The sequence below is a fragment of the Cladophialophora psammophila genome (assembly GCF_000585535.1).
Source record: "Cladophialophora psammophila CBS 110553 chromosome Unknown aczJe-supercont1.32, whole genome shotgun sequence".
Lineage (NCBI taxonomy): Eukaryota > Fungi > Ascomycota > Eurotiomycetes > Chaetothyriales > Herpotrichiellaceae > Cladophialophora > Cladophialophora psammophila.
The window spans coordinates 261,992-275,658 of record NW_006912953.1 but is presented as its reverse complement, the minus strand read 5'-3'; the positions used below and the strand labels follow the sequence as shown (position 1 = coordinate 275,658).

The following is a 13,667-nucleotide window of genomic DNA, read 5'->3' as shown; positions in this document are numbered from 1 at the left end:
GCTGCGTGATTACACGGCTGAATCTTGAGACGGTTCAGGGATGAAGCGTGACAGAAGGGGGAAGACGTCCGTCTGGTGAAAGGTGATAGTTCGGGTGTGTTTTGTTTCTCCAGTGGATGGATGGGCATGGCGGGGAGATCACAGCGAGGGCTGAAAGCTGTGACTCCTGAACCCCACACAATGATCACCATGGGCATTCATTCACAGCCCAAGGAGTTCAACAAGTTGGGCAAGAATCTCGGGCATCATAACCCAAGCAGCGTCACTAGCCCCCGTACCCCCTAGCCCCTGGCCGCCTAGCCTAATAGCCCCTCTAGCGCCCCCCATCGGCCAACATCGGTTCTTCTTGGGCAGAGCTGTTGCCTTTGGGACCCGAAACTATACCGTGGATTGCCTCCCCCGCCCCTCCATCACCCAAGTGAATCCGAGGCTGTTCGGTGCATCAAGCTCCTTGGTGCTGCCCCTCCCGAGCTCTACCAGCTGCTGCTGGTCGTCCTGGTCTACATAACCCACTGCTCAACAACTGGCTACATTACATACGAGGACCTGCCCATCCCACCAATCCCTCAAGCCGCTTATCTACCCACGCCAAACCAGAGCTTCCAGCTCCCCCGATCCTCCTTCACTGGTTGATCTGGCACAGTATTATCTTTCCCACTTAACCATCGACGTAACAGTTATTGTTGTTCTCCCGTCATCCGGCTCCACGCCGCATCATTCAACAAAAAAACAAGCATCCCTCCTACAGCCCCTTGACCTACCTATCGCTATCCAGCTTCCCTCCATCAACTCTTTATTCTTCCCCCACCTCAAATATCTGCACGTCAAGCTCCTCTCTATTCTTATTGTCGTCTCTCCCTAGCTCCGAGGAGCTTCATAGCCAGCAGCTGCCCTTGCCAGCAGCTAGGCTTCCCCTCCAGCCTCAACTATGGCGACCAACGGCACCGACGCAGACCATGAAGATGGCCAATCCCATCACCTCGAGCACTCGGTCCACCAGCGACTGAGGGCCAACTCGTCCATCATGCAGCTCAAGAAGATCCTAGTGGCCAATCGAGGCGAGATCCCCATCAGAATCTTCCGAACTGCCCACGAACTCTCCCTCCAGACTGTGGCTGTCTACAGCTATGAGGACCGGCTGGGCATGCACAGACAAAAGGCGGACGAGGCGTACATGATAGGTAAGCGAGGACAGTACACTCCAGTTGGCGCCTATCTGGCTGGGGATGAGATCATCAAGATTGCCCTCGCCCACGGCGTCCAGATGATCCATCCTGGCTATGGTTTCTTGTCCGAGAACTCCGAATTCGCTCGGAAGGTCGAAGAGGCCGGCATCATCTTCGTGGGTCCTTCTTACCAGGTCATTGAATCTCTCGGAGACAAAGTCTCAGCGCGAAGACTAGCCATGAGGTGCAACGTGCCATGCGTGCCCGGCACCGAAGGCCCGGTCGCCAAGTTCGAGGAGGTCAAAGCATTCACCGACCAATATGGCTTCCCCATCATCATCAAGGCTGCCTTTGGTGGAGGTGGCCGTGGCATGAGAGTCGTCCGAGACCAAGAGAGCCTCAAGGATTCATTTGAGCGAGCTACCTCGGAGGCCAAGTCAGCCTTTGGCAACGGCACAGTCTTTGTCGAACGCTTTTTGGACAAGCCGAAGCACATTGAAGTCCAGTTGCTCGGCGACAATCACGGCAATGTTGTTCATCTGTACGAGCGAGACTGCAGCGTTCAAAGACGGCACCAGAAAGTCGTTGAGCTGGCACCCGCCAAAGATCTCCCTTCCGAAGTCAGGGATGCCATTCTCAACGACGCAGTCAAACTAGCCAAGTCCGTCAACTACCGCAATGCAGGCACCGCTGAGTTCTTGGTAGACCAACAGAACAGGTACTACTTCATCGAAATCAATCCCCGAATTCAAGTCGAACACACCATCACTGAAGAGATTACCGGCATTGATATCGTGGCTGCTCAGATCCAAATCGCAGCTGGGGCCTCGCTCGAGCAATTGGGCTTGACCCAAGACCGTATCTCCACACGAGGCTTCGCCATTCAGTGCCGTATCACCACTGAAGATCCTTCCCAGGGGTTCTCGCCAGATACCGGCAAGATCGAGGTCTACCGATCGGCTGGTGGCAACGGTGTGCGTCTCGACGGCGGCAATGGATTTGCCGGCGCTATTATCACTCCTCACTACGACTCCATGTTGGTCAAATGTACTTGCCACGGCTCCACCTACGAGATTGTGCGTCGGAAGATGCTACGAGCACTGGTTGAATTCCGCATCCGCGGTGTGAAGACCAACATCCCCTTCTTGGCCTCCCTTTTGACTCACCCTACATTTGTTGAAGGCACGTGCTGGACAACCTTCATTGACGATACTCCCGAGCTGTTCAAATTGATTGGCAGTCAGAATCGGGCGCAGAAGCTCCTTCAGTATCTTGGCGACCTTGCGGTCAACGGAAGCAACATCAAAGGCCAGATTGGAGAGTCGAAATTCAAGGGTGACATCATCATGCCCATATTATTCGACGAGCATGGCAAAGAGATCAACGTGGACGAGCCATGCACCACGGGATGGAAGTCCATCATTGACAAAGAAGGGCCTGTTGCGTTCGCCAAGGCGGTTCGAGGGAGCAAGGGATGTCTGCTCATGGACACTACTTGGCGTGATGCGCACCAGTCTCTGTTGGCCACACGAGTTCGCACCGTTGACCTGTGCAATATCGCCAAACATACCAGCCATGCTCTTAGCAACGCATGGGCATTGGAGTGCTGGGGCGGAGCCACGTTTGATGTTGCCATGCGATTCTTGTACGAAGACCCATGGGACAGACTCCGCAAAATGAGAAAGCTGGTCCCCAACATTCCATTCCAGATGTTGCTCCGTGGGGCCAACGGGGTTGCTTACAAGTCACTGCCGGACAACGCAATTTACCACTTCTGCAAACAGGCCAAGAAGAACGGCATGGATATCTTCAGAGTGTTCGATGCTCTCAACGACATCGACCAATTGGAGGTAGGCATGAGAGCTGTTCAGGTGGCTGGTGGTGTTGTCGAAGCCGCCATCTGCTACTCCGGTGATATGTTGGTGAGTTGATTGATTTCGATTTCAATTTCCTTTTCTCGTTCTTCATCATCCTTTCCATCTGGTCGAGAGAGCGCTTACGACCACCGACTGCCGAGGTCGTCTGGGAACCATAAATTTACTCAAGAAGCGCGTCGAGAACAAGGACGCTGGGACCACCCAATGTGCCCACGGAGCTCCCAGGCGTCAACATTGTCGCACAGTGATACTTTCTCGGACCGCGTTGGATTCTCTTCTCTCCGTCATTACACTTTTCCTCGTCATTTTAGCTGAACAGTGCTGGAACATTCACTAACCCTCTAATAGAACCCCAAGAAGAAATACAACTTGGAATACTACATGAACCTAGTGGAGAAGATTGTCAAGATTGGCACTCATATTCTCGGAATCAAAGACATGGCCGGCGTTCTGAAGCCCAAGGCTGCTCGGATCCTGGTGGGCACGATCCGCAAGAAGTATCCTGATTTGCCGATCCATGTCCATACCCACGACTCAGCAGGAACTGGAGTTGCGACTTACGTCGCTTGTGCAGAAGCTGGTGCTGACGCAGTCGACACTGCAACTGACAGCATGAGTGGGATGACATCTCAGCCCAGCTGCGGCGCTCTTCTTGCCTCTCTCGAGGGCACCCAGTACGATCCCGGCTTGAATGGCCACAATGTTCGAGCTCTTGACCAGTACTGGTCCCAACTTCGACTACTCTACTCACCATTCGAAGCTGGCTTGACTGGCCCCGATCCAGTGAGATCCCCTCAGCCCCGAATTCCCTCTGTTATCATCGAGACATTGCTAACGAATATCTTTAGGAAGTGTACGAACATGAGATACCAGGAGGACAACTGACGAACCTGATTTTCCAAGCGTCTCAGCTCGGTCTTGGCGCGCAATGGCTGGAGACGAAGAAGGCCTATGAGCAGGCAAACGACCTTTTGGGGGACATTGTCAAAGTCACTCCGACGTCCAAGGTGGTAGGTGATCTGGCGCAGTTCATGGTGTCAAACAAGTTGGACGAGGAAGGCGTCAAGGCCAGGGCCAAAGAGTTGGACTTCCCCGAATCTGTATTGGAATTCTTCGAGGGATACATGGGTCAGCCATACGGCGGATTTCCCGAACCGTTGCGAAGTGATGTACTCCGTGGTCGCCGGAAGATGGACAAGAGGCCCGGACTTTACCTTGACCCTGTCGATTTTGCCAAAGTCAAGAAAGATTTGAAGGAGAGATTCAACACTAGCGCCGAGACCGACATCGCCAGTTACGTGATGTACCCCAAGGTCTTTGAGGACTATCGTAAGTTTGTCGACAAATATGGAGATCTCTCAGTGCTCCCGACCAAATACTTCCTCAACAAGCCCGAGATCGGCGAAGAATTCCACGTGGAACTCGAGAAGGGCAAGGTTCTGATCATGAAGTTGCTGGCTGTGGGACCGTTGTCGGAAGCTACAGGCCAACGCGAAGTGTTTTACGAGGTCAACGGTGAAGTTCGACAAGTCACCATCGACGACAACAAGGCGGCGGTTGAGAATACTAGCCGGCCCAAGGCTGATCCTGGCGACAGCAGTCAAGTAGGCGCTCCTATGGCAGGCGTGGTTGTGGAAGTCCGAGCCAAAGAGGGACACGAGGTCAAGAAGGGCGACCCAATCGCGGTGCTGAGCGCCATGAAGATGGAAATGGTGATTAGCGCTCCACACTCTGGCAAAGTCGGGGAAATCCTGGTCAAAGAAGGGGACTCTGTCGCTGGATCGGACTTGATTTGCAAGATTGCAAAGGCATGAATGGCGTGAGGACAGGGATCTAGATTGAAGAGATGGCTTGAAAATGGGGGAGGAGACTGCCAACGTGGCTTGGGAACGACAGCTTTTGGGTATGTTATGGGAGAAGGGCCTCCGAGGGGCAAGACGGGCAGGTATCCCTCATTGTTATTATGGGCTCAGGCAAGGCTGTATTGGGTCGATATTGTTATCTCCTAGCTCCCGGGGGATGTCTTGGTCTCCTACGATACACGTGAGTTAGCTTGATAACCGCCCTATGTATCATGAAGATCGAAAGGGCATGTGAAAATGATGAGCCCTCGGCCCATTGCTCTTACTTGGCCAACCAGGCGCGTTCCATCTGTCTCCGTCGCGGCAGCTTGTCTCTTTCTTGTCTCTGTCTCTCGATAGGTTCATACTGTGGCCTCAAGCGGGCACGATGTCTCTGTTATCCACTCATGTGCATGCGGGGAACAGCCCACTATTGCGCGCTACCAAGGGCCCGTCCTGCAGTCGACCGCTTTGATTGGGACACGGCGTTGTGAAGGCAACGAGGTGGTGGCCTCCCAGCGCCAGCATGACTGCTCTGAATAATGCTGACCAGGGCTCACACCATCCAGCCCTTGTCCATCTGCCAGTCCAGTCGGCCTGATATCCTTCCTCTGCTTTGTGGACGCAACTGATCCTTATCCCGGGCGACCCAAAGATGGGAAGGCGGCACGCGAGTTGCCAGGGTTGACAAACAGCTCTCGCTCTCGCTGTTCCGCGGTTAGTCCTCGCCTCCCTCCGTCGCCGCTGTGCTGTGCTCAGTTGGTTCGATGGACCGAGCTCGAGCTTCAGGCTTACCTACGCTGGAACGCGTCGTGTAACGAGGGGTAATTAAAACACGAAGGAGATGCAGAGGCTCGGTACGGTACATAAATGGTCGTCCACACCCCTCCATCACCCTGTTATCTTCCCGGCTTCAACCTCCCTTTGCTCCTATAACGCGCCACAGCTGCCACATCAAAACTCCAAGCCTCGATCTTGCTCGATCAAAGAGCCTTTAGGGCCATCTGAGCGATCCGTGTGTAAAAGTAACAGCCGGGATCCATCTCCTCAACTCTTTGATCCATCCACCTCAGTCAACTACGTCACCAGTATCATCTACGCGGCATTGCTCCACAGGAACTCTTCGACACGGACCGTTGGTACTTACCACTGATATAAGTACCCCTGGTATCTTTTCCTCAGGACCATCGAGTCCTTGAATTGATCTATTCTACGATACCTTAACCATCCCCTTTCCCTCTTGGACGAATTGCCCTCCGAAACCTCTCCACGAATCCACTCCGGACCCACTTTCAGCCTTGACCAGCTCTACACACGGGGAATCAACAATATGTGGTTCAAACAGTACAACTACAAGCCACGCAGCAACAGCCAGTCCTCTCAGGGCTCGACCTCTACCTCTGGCAGCCCGCCCAAGGAGGATACCAAGGTGACCGCGGCCAACGCCAATCCTGGGGCCGCTGGGCGAAGACGGGTGAGTGCATTGTCTTTTCCGTAACCTTTTAACCCCCCTCCGCAGTATATATTGGGGCATTCATTTCTTTGGGACATGGCATGTCGTTGCTCGTGGAAACACATGGTGTTTGTATTCGTTCTTTGACTGACATATCTCCACCTCCCGTGGTGGTTCTACAGTCGTCAACGTCGGAAAAGTTTGCAGGGCTCACGGGACAGAAGCGAAACAACCACGACGACCGCAAGGCCAACTGGGCCGAGCAGAAGCCCGGCCAGCCTGGCATCCTGGGCGGCATGTGGCAGAACTTCACCAAGGGGTCTTAAAGCGTCACATTTAGCGTGGAGAGTGAGTGTGAGAATCCCTGGTGGGGGGTTGAGAATGTCACAACGAGACGAGACGAGACGAGATGTGGAATCCCTTTTGGTGTGTCAGGTCAGGTGCACAGTGAGTGTCGATGAACGAAGCAAGCACGCAGCAGAGAGATAGACACAAACAAACAAACGCGACTGGATGAGCTTTGGTCGAGAAAAGCAATTCCAAAAAAAAAAAAAAAAGCGTGATAGGTCAAGGGCAAGGCGATTCATATGTACTCCCTATTCCCCACTCCCCAAAAAAAGACTCAAATCTAAGCGAGTGTTGTAACGGTATAGTCTATTTATATGCTTGAGAGTGAGTGCCTACCGGTGGCCCCCGTCGCAACCGGCACCATCACAATCGCCATCACCACAGCGTGCGTGAGAACACACGTAGACGGAAAGAGAGGGAGAGAGAAAGATCCAGTCACAGTTCAAGGCCCTTCCAGTTCTGCACCGCGCTCGGGTGGACTGAGCTGTACAACTTCTTTCACTTCTACGTACGTAGAATGCAAAAGTACCGAGAGAAACAAAAAGTCCTAAACAAAAGCAATTCTTTTGTACCAACTCTCCCATTCCATTCCTTCGCGTCCTAGTGCTGTCGAAAGGGCCAGCTCCGCATGTTTCCTATGTATTAGCTCCGAAACCTCCCGCCCAAGAGAGCTTTCCTTCGTTGTCGTTCCCTCTATCAAAAAAGCACGTCTCAGTTGCGTACATGCAGGATTATGCACGACGTCTCAACCCACTTCCGATTCACATCCACGTCTGCTCAATCACGATACCGTCTTCTTCACCTCCTCCACGGCACCTTGGACTTTGTCCTTCGTCTGACTTGCAATCGAGTCGGCCGTGCCTTCAAGTTCCGCTTTGGCCTTCTCGGCACGGATCTTTTCCCAGCGTTCTTTCCCGGAGCCACTGTAACATTTGCAAACACACGTGGTTAGCTTATCCCAAAGCAATTGCAATAAGCTAAAGTCACCAGTCTGATTTGCAGAGGCTGGATCCCCAGCCATCATGCACATCCGTGCACGACAAGTGCAGAACAGAACACCTGAGCGGAGGTATATGGCAAGAGTGTACTTACTACCAGTAATCATACCACCGATATCCCTGCGTGAGTTGTGCGTTGAAATTCACAAAGTGGCACGCGAACAACAAGTAGTTCTTCGGCGTTACGGCAAGGGCATATCGCATGAACGTCCCCGAGTATATCGTGAGCGCGGCTGTGAATTGTCCCGAGATGCTGTGATCAAAGACAATGTCAGTCCTCCGGAGTCGTTTTGTCTGGGGGTTGTTGAAGGGGGAACAGAAGCAAGGCAACTTGACACAGCAGGAGAGGAGACGGGGCTTGTTGGAGAGAGAAACTGCATATCCCGAGTTCGTAGGTCGTAGTCTCCAAACCAGACGATGGAGGGAAGGGGGGCCGAACGTACATCTCAGGGTCCTTCTGTGTATCCAACACCGCGGCGATGGGGATACCAAAATTCGAAGCTGGGCCCCAGAAATCTATCCAGAAACCGCAGTCAGTCCCATGTAGTTCGGATCAGGTATGCTTATATTTCTGCTGTTGCCCATTTTTCCTCCTCTTTTTGCGCGGCTCAACACTTTTCCACGCCGGCCACCACTGTCACGCCAATATGCGGACGCCGTATCTTTTCGCAAAGACGGACGTCTGGTTCGGAGGAAATGTGGGAAAACATACGTGTTGAACAAAAATAATCGAGGACCTTGTTGGAGCGGATCCGCGCATTGATGGCTTTGATAGTCGCGGCCATTGCTGCTGCGGCAGTTTTTTAGAATTTTTTTTTTTGAATTTGCTTTCCTCTTGAAAATCCCAAACAAAACACACCCCAAGGGAACGACTGGCGCAAGAAGAAAGGAGGGCGACGCAAGGTTCAGGAAGGATAGGAGAGTGGAGGAGGAGAGCGTGAGAGTTGTTGAGTCAGAGGAGCGATGAGCTGCGGTGTCGGCCTTCGGGGTAGTTGATGGACAGGGAGTCAATGCATAATAATGGCGGATGGGGGGGATGACCATCTTGAAGGAGCCCGGCCTTTAGCAGAATCTCCGCAGATCACGTCACGTGAGCCACTATAAGGAAAATCGTTCAACCGCCTCGTCCAGGGCAAAAAGACAGCGCTCTTCACACAAGATTGTAAGACAGCTACGGAGGTGGCCCTTTGCGCATGGGAACCCAACCTACTGCGCCTTTGTATTTCATACAGAGCTCACATCATGTTCACACCAATGTCAGTGCCTCTGTCCTCCGTACAGGATCACTATGTTGTACTCTCTTCATATAACAGTAGGTAAGCTCTCCATAACGTCTATCCAGCCATCTTCACTGCCTAGCATCATGCCGTTGAGCCATCACTTGAGCCTGGAAACGAATTTGAAAGCATAGATCATCCACAGCCCGTAAGTCCACATCTCCAGGGTGGGCTGACTCGAGCCGATCCAGGACAAGTTGTAGTAAAGCATTGATGCCAGGGCGAGCACCTTCTTCCTCAGCCTCTACAGCAGTTGCGGCTGCTATTTCATCACCATCTGAATTTGGCTGCGGATCCTCGGCCGCTGGATTTCCATCATCGCTCAACGCAGGAGCCAACATCCCACGTTCTGGCGTTCTCTCTTTCTCAAAGGTCGAAGTTTCGGGCACGATGACTTCGACGTTGGCACGCAGACGTCTAGGTGAGTTAGTGGTTGAACTGACATTCTCTGTTTTCCGGCGTGGTCGGCCCCTCCGACGCTTCGGAGCACCCGCTGACTCACTGGCGGTTGATGCTGAATCTGCGAGCTCACTTGCTGCAACCGCTTGGACTGCCCGCAGCGGAGCAACCACAATGCAGCCCGACATCTCTTCTGGCGTATCGTACATGGCGCTGTCTGTTGCGATTGATTGGGAGGACGTCTGTGATGAGGATTCTGGCCTTCTCCGCTTCTTCGAGCCGAGTCTGACGCTGTTAGACTTGCGCTTGCGGCCTCTTCGCACCTGAGGCTTTTGCTGGTTGGCTTGTTCCTGCTGCTCCGCGGAGGGCCCACTAGTGGTTTCCACTAGATTTTGCAACGCCTCATCCTCGACTACCTGGCTGAGATGTTGATCAAGGTCATGGGACAATTGCGAGGCGCTAAGCATATCGATCTCGTCGCTGTCAGTTCTAGGTCTTATGACCTGGCTGGAACCCACTTCATCAAGCTCCGTGTCTACGTCCATTGCTAGCGCAATCGCGGTTGATGGGTGAAGCTTCATGTCCTCCTCAGTGCTTTGATCTTGCATATGAACATCCATTTGGACGTTGACGGCTTTCTCTTCGACAACTGCCCAAGTTTGACCTGTCACATCTTCTGTTGGCGCAAGTTGGTTTGTCTCCATTGCAAGATCAATCCTCACTTGTCCATCTTCAGCAACCGCTTGCGGTGGGGAAGAAGTAATCTCCACTTTGTCACGGTTTCCAGGCATTGAAGGCGGTGACGAAGGTACATCGATGTCCGCTATTTGATTTGCAACGTGTCTAGCCCGAGGGGTTGGAGATGCCGGTATTTCGGGTTCTTGGTGGTCTTGACCTGTCGGCAAAGTAGGTGTCGATGGTCTTTCTGATAGAGCAGCTGCCTTACGCGCAATACCACAGTTGCTTTGATTTTGAGCCTTGCTATGTGGTCTCGGGCTTGATCGAAGATCCAGAAATACATCAGCAGGTTCGGAACGCTGCCTATTCCGGACTTCCATTTGATGTTCTGTCAGTGACTGCGAGTCTGGATCAGGTCGACGTGCTGGCGACGAATCAATCGGCACGAAGTGTATCTGAGAGTCATCGTGTCTCGACCTGGGTCGTGAAATTCGTCTTCTCGGGCTTGAGAAAACCGGGTCAGGTCGTCCAGCAGCAACATTCCCGAAGTGCTCGCTCCCTAGTTCCGAAGAAGGTCCAGTGTCATGTGCAGCTTTGTTGGGACTTAACGATGTATGCCTAGAGATGAGAGTAATTGCTTCCCCAGGTCCAGAGGGTATTGGGATTTCAGCTGGCATCAGTTCCCGAGCAGGCTGAAGATCGCCAGGAATATGAACGTCAACACCCTCTTTTCGTAACGTGAGCAAGACCTTTGAGAGACGACTGCCTATAGTGACTGAGCATAGATGGCTGAACTGTTTATTCCAGATCGTGACAGCGTCCTCCCGCACCAATGCGCGGGCACTTTCGAATGGAGCGGCGAAAATGCCATCGAGTTCTTCAATAGAACCAGGGGGTACCTTGGTAAGGGCGTTCATGGTAGTTGTGACTAACTCCCAGTCGGGAGAGGAGCGCTCCCCACAATCTGAAAACAACGCGCAAAGAGTTGGCTGGAGCATTCTCATCAAAAGGACATTATATCCCGGAGGAAAACAACCAATGTCGTTCTCCACCAACTGCCTCATACCGAACACTACCATCGAGTTTTCAGCACCTGGCTCTCGAGCTTGCACTGTTCTGAAATCTCGGAGAAGCAGGGCGTTCAGAAAGTCGAGAAGTTCTTGGCAGTTGCAGAGTAATAACCGGGATTCGACCTTCAACGCCTCAGAGGTGTAACTATCCTGCTCATCATGTTTTAATTCTGGAATGATAGAGTCCAGTGTATCATAGATGACAAGCATCTTGTTGATGTGGGATGGGTGGATGGTGTAATCTAGTCCAGGCTTGATCAGGTCGTTGCCAAGTTCAGTAATGACAACAAGCGTCAAACGTCGCACTTGGGCGTAGCTGAGTCGGTGAGCGTTATCTGCTTGATCTGCAGCATCTGGTCTTGAACGTTTTTGCAAGAGGAATTCATCTCCTAACCAGTTGGTCACGTTGATTATGGCGTCGACGGTTTCGTGTGAAAGTATGATTTCTTTGCTGCTCGCCTCTCGTAAGGCTCTGAGGAAATGTGACCAGGCGATAGCAATAAATGCTCTTTGAGATTGACCCGAGGCACCCCAGGAGCTGTGTCGAACTAGTACTCGAAACATGTCGAGAATCGCTTCGGACTTTGCCCTAATCCATTTGCAGTCAATCGTGGGGAGTTCCTCAGGCTCAACTCGAGTATTTTCCAGGGCCCGTTTCTCGTTCCACACCTTGGTACTCTTTTTAGAGTTCCAGAACAACGCCTTGAAAATGCGACACGCTAGGTCAGCATTGGCAGTACTCTTCTCAAAAAATGAGCTCTTCATGACCTTGACAATGTATTCATTCCAGACTCGGGTATATTGCTTGTGTGTAGCTGCTGGTCGGAAAGCATAATAGAGCAAGGTGCAATAAGTAGAAACCGCCGTCGGACGGGTGCCTTTGGTTGTCTGTTCTATGGACTGACGTTCCATTTGGGCAGTGAGGGGCTTTGCAAGTAATGCCATCAAAGTGTCGGATGTCTGGTGAGGCTGGATGATGTGGATAAAGCGATCCCAGGCCATGTAGGCTTGTTGTTTAATGGCCAACTCGCTGCAGTTGAAGCATGTCTGGATAACTTTCAACCAGTCCATAAACTGTGGCCATTTGTCAAAACGGGGCCAAGGGCCGTTGGGGTCTCGGTCCTCGACACCATTGCTGAGCATGAGTATGATGGTCCATATTTGTGGAACCTGAATCCCCTCTTCTTTGACTGCGATCATCTTCTCCAGTCTACGGCACATGGCTAAGCTGAAGGTCTTTCCCGGCGTCAGCTCTTTCTCGAGTATAGTCCTGAAAGTGACTGAGATGGACGAGGATGTGGGAAACACTGAGCATGCCTTCAGACCCATAGTGATCGCCTTTGTCCTCACATCTTTTAGCGAGTTGGTCATTCCTGTCAATAGCTCCTCAACCCATAGGTTGGCCCTAGCTTTCATTGTGGGTCTTGCTTGGTCAAGGAGCTTCTGATAGACCAAGAGCCTTTCCGAGACCACACCATTTCCCTTCACATGCTCAGTCAGAGCCTTCAGCGCTTCAAGCAGTCGTGTAACACGGTTGTTGTTAACGAGAACTGGGCGAAAATTTTGGGTTGCTAGCAGGTGGAGGTAGTGAATTATCACCCCCTTTGGTGCAGCATGTTCAGCAATGACCTGGATGGACCGATCTAGGATGAAAATGCGATACTCGTCCGTCAATAGAGAGGAATAGTCGCGATTCCACGCAAAAATGACAAGCACCTTCAAGGCTTGAGTCACTAGATTTGTGTCGGCGATGGGCGGCTCGTCGGGATTAGGTTGCTTCTGCAGGTCCCGTTTGATATATTTCATAATCGTGTTGATCTTGGCTTTCAGCACATCCTCCTCTGGGATATCATCGTACTCTCGAATGACTGCAGAAAGGGTCTGATATGCGTCGACAGAGAGTGACCTGTCATCACGCGATAACTGTTGCACGATGCTCTCCATCATTTCACTCATTGAGCGTTTGACCTCTTGCGAACCATCAGTTTGTAGAGTGTGCCCGTCGACGGGACAAGGTTTGAGAATCGACTTCAGAGCTGACTGGGAGCCTGAAACAGAGGGCAGTGGTCTCGTGGTGCTAGAGGGCGGTTGACTTGAGGAAAGCTCTTGGGCATGCGTAGAGATTGAAAACCCCACGCGTTTTCGAGTTGCTGTGTTTGATGAGCCTGGGAAAGATGCAGCCGAGTCTGGAGTGCTGGTAGCATTTGTCGAAGCATTAGGAAGAGATATTTTGCGGCGTGAAGACGTCGAAGGGGGACTCAGAGGAAGAACATCGGGAATGGACATGATGGTAGTAAACCAGCATTAGACTGCAGAGATAGACTCCGTCATTGATGTTAACAAAATGAATGATCGTCAAGGTACTGAGGACCGCCAGCAGTCATCCATCAATCAAAAATTCGCAAAAACTCCAGGAGAGGCGTCCGAGGTGAAGAAGCATTGACAACTGAAGATAAAGCGAAGCACTGTGGACATGACCAGCCTCGCCGCATTCGCGGGACGCGTCGAAACGCGGATCTCGTGTTTAATTGGAGACCTGGGTGCCCTGATTGGTGGGCCT

At 52.2% G+C, this 13,667-nt stretch overlaps 4 protein-coding genes across 4 annotated transcripts; 2 read left to right on the top strand and 2 right to left on the bottom strand.

Annotated features, from left to right (window-relative positions):
* Positions 1-928: 928 nt before the first annotated feature.
* A1O5_12276 (pyruvate carboxylase) lies at positions 929-4,857 on the top strand (the record flags this gene model as incomplete). The annotated part of the gene is made up of 3 exons (XM_007752845.1): positions 929-3,088; positions 3,392-3,826; positions 3,892-4,857. The coding sequence occupies 3 exons, from the start codon at positions 929-931 to the stop codon at positions 4,855-4,857; spliced, it is 3,561 nt and encodes a 1,186-aa protein (XP_007751035.1).
* Positions 4,858-6,214: 1,357 nt separating this feature from the next.
* On the top strand, positions 6,215-6,663 carry A1O5_12275 (uncharacterized protein; the record flags this gene model as incomplete). Its single annotated transcript, XM_007752844.1, has 2 exons — positions 6,215-6,358; positions 6,520-6,663. The coding sequence occupies 2 exons, from the start codon at positions 6,215-6,217 to the stop codon at positions 6,661-6,663; spliced, it is 288 nt and encodes a 95-aa protein (XP_007751034.1).
* Positions 6,664-7,466: 803 nt separating this feature from the next.
* Positions 7,467-8,468, bottom strand: A1O5_12274 (small nuclear ribonucleoprotein B and B'; the record flags this gene model as incomplete). The annotated part of the gene is made up of 4 exons (XM_007752843.1): positions 7,467-7,608; positions 7,778-7,936; positions 8,127-8,199; positions 8,396-8,468. 4 exons carry the CDS (start codon positions 8,466-8,468, stop codon positions 7,467-7,469), a joined length of 447 nt encoding a protein of 148 aa, XP_007751033.1.
* A 563-nt stretch (positions 8,469-9,031) lies between these two features.
* Positions 9,032-13,393, bottom strand: A1O5_12273 (uncharacterized protein; the record flags this gene model as incomplete). Its single annotated transcript, XM_007752842.1, has 1 exon — positions 9,032-13,393. The coding sequence occupies one exon, from the start codon at positions 13,391-13,393 to the stop codon at positions 9,032-9,034; it is 4,362 nt and encodes a 1,453-aa protein (XP_007751032.1).
* Between the last annotated feature and the right edge of the window lie 274 nt (positions 13,394-13,667).